The following is an 18,112-nucleotide window of genomic DNA, read 5'->3' as shown; positions in this document are numbered from 1 at the left end:
GATGATGATACTGAGAAAGAACACTGATGAAAATCTTTCATAAAACTTCACATCCTCAACATCCTGCAATAATGTTTGAACCGATCTTCCGGTTTCACAGCTAGTTTGGGCAAAGGTTTATCTTTAACAGTACGTGCTCTTATTTTGAAACTTATTTTAACTCACTTGACTGGAATCACATTGTTATCATAAGGTAACAGGAGAACTCTCTAAAGTAGAGAAAAATTAAAACTTTTGAATGGCACCAGCTGACTGTTCAGAACAAATGAAGGTACAGGATGTCATGTTGTACCGGCAGCTGATTGGCTGATTGATTTATCCGCTTTGACTCACCTTTTTGCAGCACTGCGCACACACAGGCCTGAAAGGGAGAAAAGAGAGCGCAAACGGAGGAAGTGATGAATGAAACCAGTCACGCTTCCTCCTGAATAGTTTTCATTTTAAATTACAAAAGATAATATTTGAAGGTGTTTTACTTTTTGCAAAACTGGCAGATGTAGGACCAGGTGAAAAAGGAAAACCTTTTGCTTCGACAACAGAAGCAAAGCTGCAATAAAAAAAAAACAGATGAAGACCGCGTTACGAGTAAAAAGAAATCAATGCAAACATCACCAAACATAACCCAATGTAATTAGTTATGTGTGCTACAACATTCAGTAAGGGTGTTACAACTGCATCTACTCATTGTCTTGTTCTGCACATGACACAGGCAGCTTGCGTCGTACACAAAGAAGAAGTTACCTTTCCCTTCTTCATGGCGGTGTAGATTTCTTTGTACTGCTGGAACTTCTCCAGCTCTGCCTTAACCAGCACCTGTCTGATGTGCATCACCTCCTCCACCGTCAGAGACAGACACTCCACAGGGAAACCAAACTCCTCCTGCAACAACATACACAAACAGTGGGTTAAACACTCAGTGTTCATCATTCGGCGCACAAACAGCCGTCCCTCTGCAACTTTCAGAGCAGCCTGCGTGGGTCTGGACTGCTTAAAGTGTTCTCATTGTTCGCTGAAGAAAAAAGAGAGGGCTCATGATGCGTGAACAACCGGAGGGATGGGAGGACATGATTGCAGCAGAGTTCCTCACAATGCTTGTCTCAAAGCAGCGTTCCCACGGAGACTGTACAGAAATCTGTCTGCGTTTTCCACCTGAACACACAAAGTTCATTTGTACCTGGAGGATCAGCCGGGGTTGTGTACTCTTGAGTCTATCGCTGTGAAGATTTCGTTGTTGCTTTGAACGCTAAAACGCTTCTGTATTTTCATATGCGGCAACAAAATATTCATGGAAGTTTATTGAAGGAAGCCAAGGCATCTGCAGACCCATCAGGGTGTGTGAGAGTTGATTTTTATTCGTTTTTTGTTTGGACTGTAAACAATTTCAGGTGGAATTTCAGAATTACAAACTGATGAGCAACATGATGGATGGAGGTGGTTCGAAGAGTCGTGTAGGGCTTCTGGTCGCCTCCTCCAAACACCTCGTTCAATTTAAAATGCCCTCCAAGCAGCTCAGGAAAACGGCTGTTGAGGTCTCCACTGCTCCCTCCGCCATGCTCCGTCAGGTCGCCTTCTCCCGCTCCATTGGAGATGACATGGTCCTGTCTGTCCGGCGAAAAAAGGTCGGACGGGGTTATGGTCAAGACGTCCTGGTGCAGAGGCTCAACTGCTTTGCAGGAGAGGTGCTGGACGCCATCAGTGATGTTGCAGCGGGAGAGATCTGTGTGCTGTTTCAGACTCACACGTGATTGTATCCAGCCAGCAGACGTGTCAACATATACTCAATAACAACTGGTCTGAAATGTCAGTTTAGCGCTGTTTAGCTTACCTACTTGTGGTTGAGAGTTAAAATGTTATCAAAAGTAGTGAAATGAATGATTATTAAATAAATGTATCATAGTACAGTAATATAGTAATATATACATATATATATATATATATATATATATGTAGTGTATAGTAATACAGATAATATATTTAGCTATGTGACACCTCAGATAAAAAGCAGTCTGTCCTCGGCCTATAATGGCAGCAGCCTGCTGTAAAGGGGAATGATACTCTACTAGTGAAGCAGGAAGCATTAGGAGCGGATGGACAGCTACAGTTATTATATCAGGACGGACTGAGGGAGACTGGCAAACCTTGGCCGACTCTCGTCCTCTGATGTAAACAGCCCTGCACAGAGCAAACACCGCCTTCATCAACCCCAACGCAAATGCCTCGATAGGGTGGGAGCTCTGCAAAGGGTGGAGAGTGGAGGGACACGGGCGGAGGAGGGGGATCCGGGGACGAAATGAAGCTACCATCCCAACCTGAACTAAAGAGGGTTCCTGCAGATTGCCGACGTCACACCAGCAGACAATGAGAGCAGCATACAAAGGAGATGTGGTGATGGAAGAAGGAGAGGGAGGAAATATAGGAAGACACATGTCACGCAAATAAAAGGATAAGAGAGATGACATTGACTGTTTCGTTTCAGGCCCTTCTCATTTTGCTTCTCTGTTAGTATCCTAATGTTTCTTGTCATTTTGTCTCCCTTATTAAGTTACTGGACAGGGTCTGTGGCCGGGCTGCCTTAAAACTTTGCCAGGCTACGCTGTCCTCAGAGAGCCCGCAGTAATCCGCTCTAATAGATCTAGATTAACATTGTCATTCATACTGTTCACAGGGCAAGTGCACAGCAGAACGTAGTGCTATTGCACTCGAATGTGACATAAAATGCTAATAATGAGTTAATTATGTTAACATTCTGCACACAAACCACGAATACTGTCACAGTGATTTGAATGCAGTCGATGTGATTTTGTCAGATTACCACTCCCATTTTTATATTTATTGTTAGTTAGTTAACTGCAACTGCTCTTATAAATCATTTTAAAAATAATAAAACCCTTATCGCGCCAGTTTTTTTCAATACGTTTTGCGCCCTAGTATTTCTTCATGGTGACTTTCATGTACTGAGTACATACAATAAACTGTATAAAATATGGTTGTGGTCTCCGTGACCTCGCCTATGAGTTTCTGAAGAGTCGTTGTGAAGCTCAGAGTGAGTGTCGCCATCTTGACAATGACGACACAGTCTAAGTCCAAAAATGGGCAAAGAGGTGGAAGCTGAGGCGGGACAAGGTGACGCTTCTGAGGAGACAGCTAGCGACTCGGTATGGCACCCACCTGTCACTCAAAGCGGCCAAGCCCTCGATTATGCATAACTTCAAGCCTTAATATCATTTTAAAAGGTGAATTACATAGAAATTGACCCCTCTACAGTTGTCATGAACATAGATATTAGCTTAATAGTGCAAAATCGTTTTTTTGTAGGCTATAAACATGTTAATTCCTGCTGTAAAATTGCATTTTAGGAGAGTGGTCAATGGGGATTTGATGAACTGCAGTTTTTGAATTTTCCACCTCGGCACCAGAGAGTGCTGCTTGCTACAGTAAAGATGTCTGACTCACCAGAGACTTGGAGTTCTGTTTGGAGGGCGGCTGAAACAGTCGAACATTGGTCGGAGTCTCCTTCTCGATGGAGTGTCTCCTCTGGGGGGTGTGACGCCTCTCTGGCTGGGGTGTAGAAGAGATGGGCAGGAATGTGGGGGGAGCTGGTGTTCATGGAGGAAAGAGAGATACAAGTGAGACAAGGAGGCAGCTTAACTGGAAATATTACATTGGTTAATTCAAGGCTCAAGAACTTCTGATTATAAACAGCAAGAAAAAAAAGAGCAAAATCTCTGACTGTCGACGCTGTAAGATTAAAACTCATTCATCACAGTCAGCGTATGGTTTAGATGAGGAGGCGACTGAGCTGTGACAGGGATGTAGAAATCCTTCCTGACTCACTTTTCTTCCCCAGAGCACACTCCGGGGACGTATCGTCCATCAAAGATGTAGCCACGCTGGAGCTGCTAGCTGATTTGTGCCCAAAAATATCATCCTGAATGTGTGGAATACACAAACACTTCAACCGTTATTTGCTCTGAACATGCCAGGTGAAATTAAAAAAGAAACACACACAATCCCACACACACAAAGGCATACTGACGTCAGAGTCAGAGCTGTCCAGCTCGGAGAGGCTAGGAGCCTTCAGGAGCCTCTTCCTCGGGGGCACAGACTGTGATCCGGAGGGTTCTCCCCTCATAGAGGCTGATCCATTGGCCAGAGACAGAGAGCTGGACGTCCTCCTGCCCATGTACGGACTAAAGTCATCTGCACAGAGCCACACACAAGAGAGAGTCATTCAGGCTGAAGGAGGAAAAGCACTTGAGCTGAATCTCAAAACTAAATCCTCACATGATTCTTTGCACCCTGTGTTATTCTTTCAATCTGTTTTGACTGTTCTGCCCCCGAAAAACAGATGGTGTTTAAGGGCGGGTGAGTTGAAAAGATGCATTGAATCCTGTAGAGAGGACTGAGGTTTGAGATCTATCCCAAGGTTGAAGAGGTCCGGGAGGGCGAGTTAAGTTGGTCTGAGGGGAGGCAGAGGAGCAGGCTGGTGTTACACACAGAGCATGGATGATTCTTATTCTTATTATTCTCAGGGGGAGCTGAATCCTTCAAATCAAGCGCCACAAGGTTATTTCTGCACTGAGCGAGGAGTCCAAAGATAGAAAACATTAACCTACCTAAGAAGCTGCCTCTTGACTCTTGAAAAAAACAAAAACTGAATAGAGGGTTTAACGGGAGGGATGGAGTGAGAGAAGAGGAGACGAGGCAATGCTGCAAAAGACAGATAAAGAGATGCAGCCCTGAAACCTCTCTTTTCTCCTTTCAGTTTCTTCTCCTGTTTGTGAGAAAAGCTTCCGACGGGAGCTCTGTCTCTGCTGCTGGACGAGAACTAACTTTTCTACAAGTTAAGAGACTACACCACCAGGCTTCAGACTTTACTTTACAACAAAACAAACCAGCCATAATTGGCCATTAATGTACACTCCACCTGTGACTTGGCAAGGCTTCAGTATTCAAATATGTAAATAGAGGATATATTAGTTTACAGCCAGGGAGGCAGACAGACGAGGCCATTAGGTTATGGGTAAAAAAAAGGCCTTCCAAACCACAGCAGAGCTCATACTTTACCTCCAGTACTGAACAAATCCTGTGGCATACTGCGAGTTTTGCCAAAACCTGAAAGGGGACACCTCCTTCATTAGGATAACTATAATAACATTCCATTATTTGGTATGTCTGTGCTGTTTGGTCTCAATAATATATCTTGATAGATGCAGTCATTGCATTATTGTGTGGTTCAATGTGGTAAATTTACTTTTGTGGTGGACCCACCCTCCCCCATCCCTGGTTCCCCTACCAAGGTAAACACTGCCAGCTCTGTCAGTACTGTTGTAGTTGTTTGCACTGTGAGCTGCAAGCCGCCGGCTCAGCTGTCAACATGTTGAGAGCCATGGGGAGGCAATCACTGAGCTCACAACATCGAATTTAGCACCTTATCGTTAAACCATTTTTTGTTTTTTTAAAGGAGTAGTTCCAGATTTAGGGAGAGATCCTTAATCGCTTTCTTGGTGAAAATGATATGAGTTGATTGGTACCACTCTCACTATCTTTGGGTTTAGATTGAATCGACACCCAGGAGGCGATTAGCTTAGCTTAGCATGAAGACTGGTAACAGCTAACAGTTCACTCTCAAGTTAACTGAGTAACTTTTTGAATCTTGTTTGTTTAATCTCTTATGCCAAAAATAAATGTAGAATAAACAAGTTGTGGTTTTACATGGAGTTAAATATATTGTAACCATTTCCTGGCCGGGTGCAGTGACTTCCTGTTGTCTTACTGCGCCCCTGTTTGCCAAGAAATAGTCCCTGAAAGGCTAGCTGTTTTCCCCTGCTCGCAGTCTTTATGCTAAGCTAAGCTAACCACCTCCTGACTTTAGTTTCATGTATACTGCTCAGACATGAGAGTGGTGTTGATCTTCCCATCTAACTCTCGCAAGCTAAGCGCATTTTCTATAATATCAAGCTGTTCCATAAATTGTTGATGGATAATAAACATCCCAGTCAGACACACCATCTCATATTTGCCACCACCAAGCAACACAAAAAACCCAGAAGTGCATGATACATTACCAAGAGTCGTGTTTGTATCTCGTGAAATGGATTTCTCCTTGAAACTGTATTTTCTTGCTCCTGAAAAACCTTAATGTAGCATCTCCCCCATAAAATACAGAGCAAAGTTAGAATTAAACTGCTTCCTCTGTATGAGAATGATCGAGGGAATTTCGTACACACACACACACACACACACACACACACTCACACACACACACACACACACACACACACACACACACACACTCACACACACACACACACACACACACACACACACACACACACACACACACACACACACACACACAGATTATCAGACAGCATGAATGAGTATGTGAGAGGTGATAAAGCCTGCGGTGTGATGAGAGATACTGGCTTCAGGAGGAGGGAAAGAGGAGCACAGCATTAATCTGATTTGCCTGCCTCAGCAGTATTTCCTTATCACCTCAATCAGAATTGTCTCATTAAGTTCGTCGTATTTAATGCGGCACACTGAGAGACCACTGTGCAGAGCATGAGGCTGCACCACGATTGAATTCTGCATAGTCACACAGTACATGAAATACTCTGTTGTGTGAAGTTTCAACTGTCCATTTTCGCTGCCTGATTTGATGGCCGGCTACACACTTCCACTCAAAGAGGCCATGTGTAATGTCGAGCCACAACGTTTTATTTTTCAAAATAAAATGATGGCCGGATTTCAAACGCATCAAAACTGAAAGACATGCTAAGTGGCCGAATTACTGCAACGAGAAACAGTCATGGCATCGGACAGTTAATGCTTGTGGTTAGGAGGTAAATCAAGGCAAGACTTACTGCACTACATTAAAGGATGTAATCTGCTTGTATTTGGCAGGACATGCAGGGGTAAAAGCACGCTTGTTGTCTGGTTCTAGATCACTGAAGTGTAACAACTTTCATGATGGGATATAATAGGATTTCAAATAAGCCACAGCCGATGGTGAGAGATTACTGACATTCAGAGACAGCAGTGGTTTTGGCATCGTTAGGATTAAAAGAATTTAGACACTTAGCATTGTCGTAAAAACGTTCACTATGTTGCAAACAGTCTAGTCAACAAAACAATAATAAAAGGCATTAGTTGCAACACAAATAGGAGAAGTTAGGCAGAATTAGCAACAACAGCAAAGAGCAGAGGCACAAATAATAGTGCGGTAAAGTGTGAAAAGAACTAAAACATCAAGCTGCTACACATTTCTCATCTGCAAGCACCAGCTCCATACTTCAGCTTAAAAACAATACATTTCAGAGCGAAATATGTTTTGATGTGCGTGAGAGCGTGTTTGTGTGTGTGATTAACAACAAGAGCAGGGACAGAGAAGTGGCGAGTTTCCTTACCCAGCCTTCCCCTGCGGACCTCACCAGGAGACACCGGTCGGAGTTTCCTCTCCGCTTTGATTTCCTCCAAGATGCGTTCATGCAGCGTTGGAGGAAGCTGAGTCTGCGGCTTCAGCTTACGGGCTGACGCCTAGCACAGGTCGATGACGGGTAAAATAGAGACAGTGACACAGAGAGTCAGTGGAGGAGAGTGCAACAACTAACAGGGTTATAGCCAGAAGTCTTTATCATCACCACCTCCTCTTATCTACTGTGACTGACTGCTCATCTCATTACCCAGAGTTGAGCGTCGTATTGACTATAAATGTGGCAATAGTGGCTCTATTGGTCTTGCTAACTTTGCACTCCATTGTAGAGACAGGGTAAAGGAGGACTTGCGTAGATCAGGGTTTAAAACAGTCCCAAACCCAAATATGTTTCATTGAATATAATGTCAGACAGGCTAAATCAGTAAAATATTGCCTCACTGTCTCAAAACTGTCTGTGATTTATTTTCTTTAAAACAACTAATTGATAGAACTGAACTGTTTCTGCATTATTGTCAGCAATGCCAAATGGCTTATAGTTGCCATGTAACAGTATGGCAGGGATTATTCCAAAACAGTCTATGTCATGGCACTATCTTCCATGATGTTTTGTTAACTATTCGTGCTTATGATACAATTTTAACAATTGATAGTTCTGGCCTTATAGCTCTGTCAAATCAGCATTTTCTGTCTCCAGTTTATCATTTCAGACTTTCAGACTATAATCTAAGCTTTTCTTCTTATCAATCACTGGATGAAGTCCCCTCTTTCAGCCTCTAAAATCAGTTTGACTAAAACAAGGGGACACTTTGGTTGAACTGGTCACAAATGATAAATGTATGACACAACTGAGAGGGAGTCACAAGCCTCAAAAGGTTGGAAACCACTGTTCTGGCCGGATGTTGGTTGATGCTCTCATTTGAAGACAGTTCACTGGTCTGTTGTAATCAACAAAGACTTTTACAGGCTGCACAAGGATGGGTTGTGATATTTAAGCCCTGTGAGCTGCACTCACAGGGTTGAGAGGTGGTCTGGACCTGATGAACTCCAGGATGACTTCATGAGCGCTCTTCTTTAACCTCGGTGGGATGCTTCCATTTATCTGGAACAACAGAAGAGGACAATACAATATAGAAGCGGTACCCACAGACAGACAGACAGCTAGTTCAGGTATCCTGCTTGTTGCAGAAGGTTATTTATTAACTGGAGTGCATGACATGGAAAAGGTGAATAATGTGGTACCACATTACACTCTGAGGTAGAGGTACAGAAAAAGTCAAATTACCAGTTGCAAGACAACTAAATCAAGGACAACACAGCTTCCCAAAAACCAAGGTGATGTCTTTGAATATCTTGTTTTCTCCAACATTGCAAAACCCACAAATGTGACAAGTTTGTAAAATAGAGCAAAGCAGCAAAATATCGCCTTAATATCAAAACCATCTGAGATGAATTTTTATGCCAGCTTAATGACATGGTACTATTTTTCATGATGCTTTGTTAACATGGCAGCCTTTTCTGTGGTGACATGTAGAAGTGCAGCAAGCAGGAGGAATGCATGAGGCGTCAATTTCTACTGACCATGACTTTGCGCAGTTTGTAGCGTTGGGACTTGATGTCGTCCATGAGCATCTCGTAGGGGGTGAGCTGGTACTCGATGGGCAGAGGGTTGTACTGACGGTCCTGCACCTTCTTCAGCTTCACTCCTTCACGCAGGCTCCTCATCACCTGAACCCAGAATCGAGCCTGACGGAGGAGGCAAAGGGCAGCATGGATAAGGGGAAGTAAAAAATACCACGACCCTTTGAGTCAGGAGTAATAATTCCTGCTCAGGCCTCTCTAGTGAGTGAGAGTGAGTTTGGCTTTGGTCAAATGATCAGTTGAGGCTGGAGGTCAGAGGTCAGTTGAGTCTGTTTGCTTACCCAGTCATCGTTCTGTAGCTCATTCAGGTCTCTGCAGGGGTCCTCGGATGACCCTGCCTCCATCTTACGCAGGTTCTGGTGGAAAGAGAGAGAGAGAGAGAGAGAGAGAGAGTTTGAAGTACATGTGGACCAACAAAGTCAGAGCTGTTTTTTTACCAGTTTAGCCTGTCATAGTGTTACACTTGTGGAAAATTTATATTTTGAAGACTCTAAGTGTCATTCAGTTTAAATTGAACACTTAAAGACAGCTAACATGAGCTTTTAATGTGTGATGCACCACCAGTCCCCATCATCACATAAACTGTAGGAAAAACAGTTCATAGTCTATGAAATGAAAGATTCTTATAATAATTTAATGACGGATATAGTTGTTTGCTGACATAATATTGTAAAAAATAAAAAAGCTATTCAGTCTTTGCAGAGATTTACAAGAAAATACAACATTAATATTTGGATGTTTAGCAATGCTAGTGGTTTGCTCTAGATAGGATGCTAGTAATGTTGGTTGATAGGTCACTCAGTCCAGAGGGAAATAACTGTTAGATGGATAGCCATGACCTTTGGCACAAGCATTCATGTTCCCCAAAGGATGAATTGTAATAACCTCAGTGGTCCCTCGACCACTTTGACTGCACTTTGTGCTAATTTTCCACATCAGCAAATGCTAGCGTGCTTACGTGCCATCAAGTAAAGACAGTGACCATGATAAACATGCTAAACACTAGCATGTTACCATTGTCATTGTTATGTTACCATCACAACCGCTGCGTTACCAACCAGTCATTTTTACATAAAATGTCCCACGACAGCTAAGAATCAACATATTCACCATACAGTTTGTTTTCCTATATAATGAGCATTAGCAACATAGAGCTGATAGCATGGCTGTAGACCCTGTTATGTTTTGTTGATAAAATTAGCTTATATACAGCTTTAATCAGCAATTAGCTTATATACAGCTTAATCAGCAGCTAGCTTATATACAGCTTTAAGTAGCAACTAGCTTATATACAGTTTAATTAATCACTAGCATATTTGTAGTTTTAATAACCATTAGCTTATGCAGCTCTATTAACCACTTATACAGTGCTCACAGCACACACTAAGGCCAGAGAGAAGCAGGAGGAAGGTTACTGATTTAACTGCGTCACAAGGAACAGGACGCCATCTTTAGAGAAGATAAGAAAGACACAATGGACAGTTAGATTCAAGCGAGGGACAACGCCCCAACAGAGCCCAACTCCTTCACACACTCTTTCTCAGGTCTTGTCTCATGCAACATCTCACTCACACTGACGGAAACCAACGCCTACTGGGAGGGGCCAAGGTGGATGGACATCCACGGCTCCCATCCAGGTGTCATAACGTAAAAACGTGCCACGCCTGCTTCTTTGACTTTGACCAATGTGTATCAAGGGGTGGAACCCCTATATTAAGCTTCACGCTGATATGTTGAAGTGTGTCTCATGGTGAATCTCTGCGAAGTTCAACCATTAGCACCCAAGCTTGTTTGATGGCTGGGCTGAATAACTCTGTTGATAAATAAATCTATTGCTTTGATATAACTATACGCCTCTGAGAGCTTCTGTTTCATTCTTAAATCCGCTCTAAGTGTGAAAGACAGCTTTATTTTCACAACAAATTGGTGGAGGATGCGGGCAAGTTTGATACAGAGCAATCGGGTTGGAATGTTAACAGACCTCTCTATTTGTGATTTCAGAAAAATGCGAGTCTCCCCGGAGGCTGGGAGCCCTGGTATTTGCCACCAGGTCGTGCCTGCAGTTCGGGGAACAGTCTGATAGTGTCGACACAACTAACAAGGTGAGCAGAAGCCTATTTAACTGAATTCTGCATATTGTATTATAGACATAATCCAAATTTTATCCGACTGTCCGAACTGTAAGTATTGCGTAGTCATAAAAGTATTGTAAAGAGTAAACACACAGCGGCGGAGTTGTTCAGCCCAGCAATTTGGGGGTCTGTACATATGTGTGAATGAGTCCAGCAGAAGACGTTAGATAAAAGGCGAAAAATGACGTTTTTGTGGCAGCGTAGAGTGAAGTAGTGTGAGACGCGGTCGCGCGCCTTTTCTGTCGCTGTCACGCGCCTCGCACGGCGCGCTCAAATTCCTGCCACAAATAAAGCGTAATCTTTAACGTAATTATAAGACGTCTTGGGCTACGAAGAAATTGCTTAACATGACGGGGATATATGTATATGTCATTGCTGTCATTGATAAACTGTATTGAGAAACATTGACTGTGGTATTCCCGTATTGAGAACATCGAGTCTCAAGACATTAAATCGTGTGTGGCGATCCAGTGGAAAATAGTGTTACTCTGCTTAGAGTTTCCTTGACGAAGTTTCTGGACGAGAGCACAGAATTTAATTGTATCGGTGTGTCGTTAATGACGGAAAGAGAGTAATCCGAAAGCGGATAGGGCCGCAGAGCCCTGGATTACTTTAAAGTGTGTTAAATTGTGTTGTTGATGTGCTGCACTGATGGTGTAGTGGTAAGCATAGCTGTCTTCCACGCGGTAGGCCCGGGATCGGATCCCGGCTGTAACATTGTTTTTGACAATAAGCAGCGGCCGTAGTGATACTGTTTTGTTTTGTGTGTTGGTTAGGGAAAGAATTGTTTATTATGATTTTAATTTGTGTTTATCATTTGACTGTGTTTGTTTGCTGAGAAGCAGTTTGTCATTTGTGCGGTGGCCAAGAGGTCAGTCAGCACAGCAGTCGGTTTGCTGAGTTTGGAGAAAGTGGATTAACTGTCGAGTGTTCAGAGACGGCAGCGTGTGATTTTGATTATTTGGTATGAATGAAAGTGAATGTTTGAAGCGTACATATGAGAGAGAGACAGCTGAGAGCTACAGTCGAGTTGTTTCAGATGTTCGTGTGCTTATCACATCATTGACAGACAGCTGAGGCCTTGAATTGTGGCTGAAAAATGTTCGTGTGTGTCTAAAGTTTGATGTCCAGTTGAGCAGAAAAACACGCATTAGACACAGACGTTGCACTCACACACAAACATAAAACATTAGAATAGACTGAGAGACAGCTGAGGGTTAATCTAAGTGTTAGTTTTATTGGAGTAGTTATAAAGGCTACAGATATAGTGGAAATTGTGTTTCATAGGGACCTTCAGCAAAGTTTAAAGCTGAAACAGAGCATCCATTCATGCAGTCAGACAGACGGTGAGAATATTAGGGTGTGTGAGCCTTCCTGATAAGAACACAGGTGCTGCGGCCTTGATTTGTTTCCGACTGCAAGGACAGAGAGCTGAAGACACAAGTTAAAAAAAAAAAAAAAAAAAAGGCTTGCTGTCTGCCTTATAAAACATCGCGTTACAGCCATTGATTGAGTAATTAAAAACATAGCAGTTCACACCTAGCAGGGGTAAAAAGGGGGATTTGTAAATAAAATACATTCATACACTGTTAAAAAATATGTGTTATACTTGTAAAGCTTATATTGCGGAGTTGTGAGGTCACTGTATGTAGGTCAAAAACGCCGAAAGGAGCATTCCGTCATCCTTTCGTACGACAGGAACAGATAACAGTGACCCTGGAAAGTAACTGCTTGCTTAAACCATCAGATAGGGCAGAAAATTGCCATCTTAGAGTGGGAGAAGAGTTTCTTTTTTATCTATTCACACAGACCTCGAAATAAGTTTAGAACTGTACTGATTTCGAAGGACATTTGACATGAGTTTTGGCTCTTTCTGTGGCCACTTCAGGAACTGCAACAAGAACAGTGGACAGGAGCTTTGGCTCCATCTGGTGGACATTTGGGAATACTACATTTAAACATCATATATTTCAAATCAGTGAAAACATTGAAGAAGCAGGAAGACATGGGAGGCAAAGAACACACTTATGATATACACGGAGCTGCAGTAGATGGATCAGATGTGGAGCTCAAAGCATGGCAAGAGTCACTAATGAGGAGACAGCTGGCAGAGCTTGACGTGCCCACAGACCCACAGCCCACAGCCCACAGAGAAAGCATCCTCCATCATGAAACACCTCAGCCCCACTAGTTTGGACACAGGAAACAGAAGATGCGTTCACCATTCTCAAGCAGACTCTGTCACATGCATCGGCACTTCAAGCTCCAGACTATTAACTCCCTTTCCACCTAGATGTTTCTGAACAAAAAGGAGGGATGGTAAATGCAGTTTTGTATCAGAAAAAAGGGGGAGAAAGAGACTCATCAAGAATCCTCCTAAGCAAAAATTCACATTCGGAGCTGCAAGAAAATCGGAAAATTCAAAATTCACATTCGGAGCTGCAAGAAAATCGGAAAATTCAAAATTCACATTCGGAGCTGCAAGAAAATCGGAAAATTCAAAAAGAATGCACAAGAGCACACATTGTCTATGAAACAGGAAGAATGTTGCTACAAAGGAGATGAAGGAAACACAGCATCCTATGCTGTGGTGAGACAATTCGAAGATATGGAACACTCAATAGTAGCATCAGGTATCCTACCTCAACCAGCATCAGCGCAACTGGCAGAAGTCGAAGCGCTCATACAAGCCTTGATAATAGCAGAAGGAAAATCAGTAAACATCTTCACAGATTCGGCTTACGCACATGGAGCAGCTCACGTTGATGGGCCCATGTGGTGAAGAAGAGGATACACGACATCAATGGACGCACCCATCAAACACAAGCAAGAAATCATGGCACTGGTGGAAGCTATGAGCCTACCAAAAAGAGTGGCAATCATGAAATACAAAGGACATGATGGTAAAGCAAGGACCAGAATAGCTGCGGGAAACGACATGGCAGATGAAGCTGCTAAAGAAACAGGAGGATACAGACGAAAACAGATGGTTCTGAAAACAGCCATACAAGAACCAGAAATCACTGAAGAAACACTGATTGACATACAGAAGAAGGCTGGATCATACGAATGGTCCGAATGGCAAAGGAAAGGAGCAACAAAAGGAGAAAGTGGACTTTGGAGATCCCATGATGGCAGAGTGGTAGCACCAGCAGAATTGTGTGTCTCACTGATACCAGAGGCACGCATGAAGGAAAGAAAGGAACATTACAAAGGATGCAAGCACTGTGGTGGCACCCACACATGGAAAGTATGGTGTCCCTCTTCTGCGACGAATGCACCACCTGTGGGGATCACAATGTGAAGAAACCGTACAAAACACCTATGGGCTCTTATCCTGTACCATCAGCCTGCTTCCAAGACATCAGCATAGACTTCACTGACATGGGACATGAAAACAGAGTACAAGGAAAAAGGTACATCTTGGTAATGGTGGACAGATTCTCAAAGTGGGTGGAGGCAATCCCAACTAAAAGAGAAGACGCACAGACAGTAATGAAGTGGCTGCAGACAGAACTGATACTCCGATAATGGTTCACATTTCAGTAATAAGCATTTGCAGGAAGTAGATCTGGATCAGTGTATCATCCACAGTCACAAGGACTGGTAGAGAGGGCAAATCAGACGCTAAAATCAAAAATAGCGACGACATGTGTAGCATCAAAGCTGACATGGGTTGAAATTTTACCACTAGCTCTAATGGCAATGAGGAGCGCACAAGGAAATAAGACGCATCTTTCACCACATGAGTTAATGACAAGGAGGCAAATGCCTGGTCCTCCAAGAGACGGTAGTCATATACATAGATGTACATATACATAGATGTGCAGCAAGTTGAAATGAAGGCTTATATGACTGCATTAATCATTCTCACGGAGGCTCTCTCCAAACAGGTCCAGCGAACCAGTGCAGCTGACCAGGAAAAGGTAAAAAATCTCATCCGAGTGGGTGACTGGGTCAGGGTCAAAGTTCATAAGAGAAAGTGGACTGACCCCAGGTGGACAGGGCCGTACGAAGTGAAGGAGGTTACTTCACACTCGGTCCAAGTCATAGGTAAAGCAGGAGCACCTTGGCACCACCTGTCACACTGTGCCCCAGCACCTGAGCCGTCCAGATCTCTAACAGAGGTCCGAGGTAATCTGACGCAAAATGCATAATTTGTTTTGTAATTTGTAATTTGACTTTTCAGCAACCACCAACAGGTGATCCAATTAGCTACAGGACATGGAAGCGACAATGTTTGGTTAAATTGGATTGTTGATAATGCTATAAAAAACAAAATGAGTGGCTGTGTAGCTTGTGCTGCAGCTAGACCAGCTATGTTCACCGAACCAGCACCACTATATCCTGAATCTGACCCAACAGGATGTTGGGATCTAAAGGAGCGTGTTTGGGTTATCAGCATTTAAGAAACTGAATTCTTGACATCAATAGAATTATTGATGTATGTAACAATTATTAATGATTATTAATATAAACGGGGCACCACCCTGCGAACAGGGACCAATAACCAAACGATAAAACTAAGTCTCATAATTAGTAGTCACTCATAATGTCAATAGTCTGCGTATGACTATACATTCAGTGACAGTGAAGGTTTTAAGTTCGAGCACAGGCTACTACATACAGTCTTATCAAATACATATGCACAAGTAATCACAGACGACTGCTCCTTAAAGTATAACAGAGTTTATTGAATCAAAATAATAAATGATCAAATCAATTAATAGTGCAACCAACAAACGTTATCATACGATTTTATATGCCTAAACTAAAGAATGAATAAAATGGATGAGGGTGTATGTCTGTGTGTGTATGCGTGTGTGTGTGTGTGTGTCTGTGGGTGAACAGGAAGGAGTCTTACAGCTACGCTAAAGACTACAAAGATGGCGGCGTCGAGTGACGCGGGCCAAAGGGGAGGGGCCTTAAGAACTACAGCTAAAAACTACAAAGATGGCGGAGTCGAGGGACCCGGACAAAATGGCAGAATGGGGCTGCTGTACGTAATTCACGTTTGCCTGGGCAGCACGTGATGTGAGGCGCTCGTTTGAACGAGGTTCCCCAGGGGTAGAATTAGGAGCTGTGTGTGTGTATGTGTTTCGTGAAAGGAGGAAAGAGAAAAAAGGAGCGAGAACTCGAAGTGAATCACGCTTCGGCGTGCGATGTGGTAGGGAGCCTGATTGCTGGCTCTATCATGCATAAATATACCGCTGTCGTCTTGGAACTGCCGGTAACTTATGCCGTGATAAGCCACGCACCTCAGCTCACTCACCGAGTCGAGTTAATGAAAAGAGAACTTCCACCCGGAGTGGAAGACAATGAATGAAAAGAAATCAAATAAATCCCAAGCAAACAGTCATAGTTGATACACAAATACAGCGGAGCTTCTCTGCTCCGTAATGATTGCGTAATACCTCAATATCACGCGACAGTCTTAAACACACAAAACCACGGGAATATCAACATATAAATGAATGGCCTGAATTAAACTTACGTTAATTTAAGCTAAGCTATGCCCAAATGCCAAGAACCTTACTTGTAGATTCAATTCAATTCAATTTATTTTTGTATAGCCCAAAATCACAAATTACAAATTTGCCTCAGAGGGCTTTACAATATGTACACGTTTGACATCTTCTTGTCCCGGGACCCTCACATCAGAACAGGAAAAACTCCCCAAAAACCCCTTTAACGGGGAGGAAAGAGGAAGAAACCTGTGGGAGAGCAATAGAGGAGGGATCCCTCTCCCAGGATGGACAGGCGTGCAATGATGTCATGTGTAGAACAGGATAGTGAATTACAACACATTCAATGTAATTACAGCACATTCAATGTATGACACAACCACGACAGGAGGCAAGACCTGGTCCAGGTAAACCCGGATACACAGGAACCTGTGAGGCGAGAAAGCACAGAGACTCTGGTGAAGAAGCAGGTCAATAATGTGCATTAATGGTATCAGTAGTATGAAATAGTAATGTGAGTAATAATAAAAGTGATATTAGCAGTTGGAGTCAGCAGGGCCATGGTAGGAGGAAGGACCAGGGTCCAGATGAAACCATGCTCCATGGAAACCTGTGAGGAGAGGAAGCACAAGGACTCCGGGGAAGAGACAAAATGAGTACCGTGCATTAATTGTATCGGTAATAGGATTAATAATCAGTACTGTGCATTAATGGTGTCGGTAATAGGATTAATAATGTTAATCATGAAGATCGTAGTAGATGTCAGCAGGGCCATGGCTGGTTGAAGAACCAGTGTCCAGATAAAACTGCGGTCATCCTGTGAGGCGAGAAAGCACAAATACTCCGGGGAAGAAGTAAAGTTAGTAATCAGCATTAATGGGACATCAATGCATACAGACGGAGGTGAAGAAGAGGAGGAGAGAGGTGCTCAGTGTAGGAAGTCCCCCTGTAGTTTTTGCCTATACCAGTTTGTCCATGGGCCGGTCCAAGGCAAGCCAGAGCCAGCCCTAACTATAAAGCGCTAACTATAAGCACTGTCAAAGAGGAAAGTCTTAAGCCTACTCTTAAATGTGGTGAGTGTGTCTGCCCCCCGGACAGAAACGGGAAGCTGGTTCCACAGAAGAGGAGCTTGATAACTGAAGGCTCTGGCTCCCGTCCTACTTTTTAAGACTCTAGGAACCACAAGTAACCCTGAATCACTGGATCGCAACTCTCTAGTAGGGCAGTATGGTACTATAAGCTCTTTAAGATATGATGGAGCCTGACCAGTTCGGGCTTTGTAGGTCAGTAAAAGGATTTTAAATTCTATTCTAGATTTTACAGGGAGCCAGTGCAGAGAAGCTAATACAGGAGTAATATGATCTCTCCTCTTAGTTCTTGTTAGTACACGAGCTGCAGCATTCTGGATCAGCTGGAGAGATTTAAGAGACTTATTA

General features: G+C 43.2%; 1 protein-coding gene across 1 annotated transcript in view; it reads right to left on the bottom strand.

The window, feature by feature from the left end:
- The window catches only part of LOC306781981 (protein spire homolog 1-like), a 51,754-nt gene that overhangs the window by 3,904 nt on the left and 29,738 nt on the right, over positions 1-18,112 (bottom strand). Inside the window, exons 5-15 of the mRNA XM_079275116.1 lie at positions 9,361-9,435; positions 9,020-9,184; positions 8,454-8,540; positions 7,413-7,542; positions 5,068-5,115; positions 4,037-4,200; positions 3,835-3,928; positions 3,454-3,596; positions 742-879; positions 477-547; positions 334-361 (exon numbers count right to left, since the gene is read on the bottom strand). Coding sequence (XP_079131242.1) covers positions 334-361; positions 477-547; positions 742-879; positions 3,454-3,596; positions 3,835-3,928; positions 4,037-4,200; positions 5,068-5,115; positions 7,413-7,542; positions 8,454-8,540; positions 9,020-9,184; positions 9,361-9,435 — 1,143 coding nt within the window. The remainder of the gene's footprint in view (positions 1-333; positions 362-476; positions 548-741; positions 880-3,453; positions 3,597-3,834; positions 3,929-4,036; positions 4,201-5,067; positions 5,116-7,412; positions 7,543-8,453; positions 8,541-9,019; positions 9,185-9,360; positions 9,436-18,112) is intronic.

The sequence above is a fragment of the Melanostigma gelatinosum genome (genome assembly GCF_949748355.1).
Source record: "Melanostigma gelatinosum genome assembly, chromosome: 9".
NCBI lineage: Eukaryota > Metazoa > Chordata > Actinopteri > Perciformes > Zoarcidae > Melanostigma > Melanostigma gelatinosum.
The sequence above is the reverse complement of the archived record's forward strand: the minus strand, read 5'-3'. Positions and strand labels throughout refer to the sequence as shown.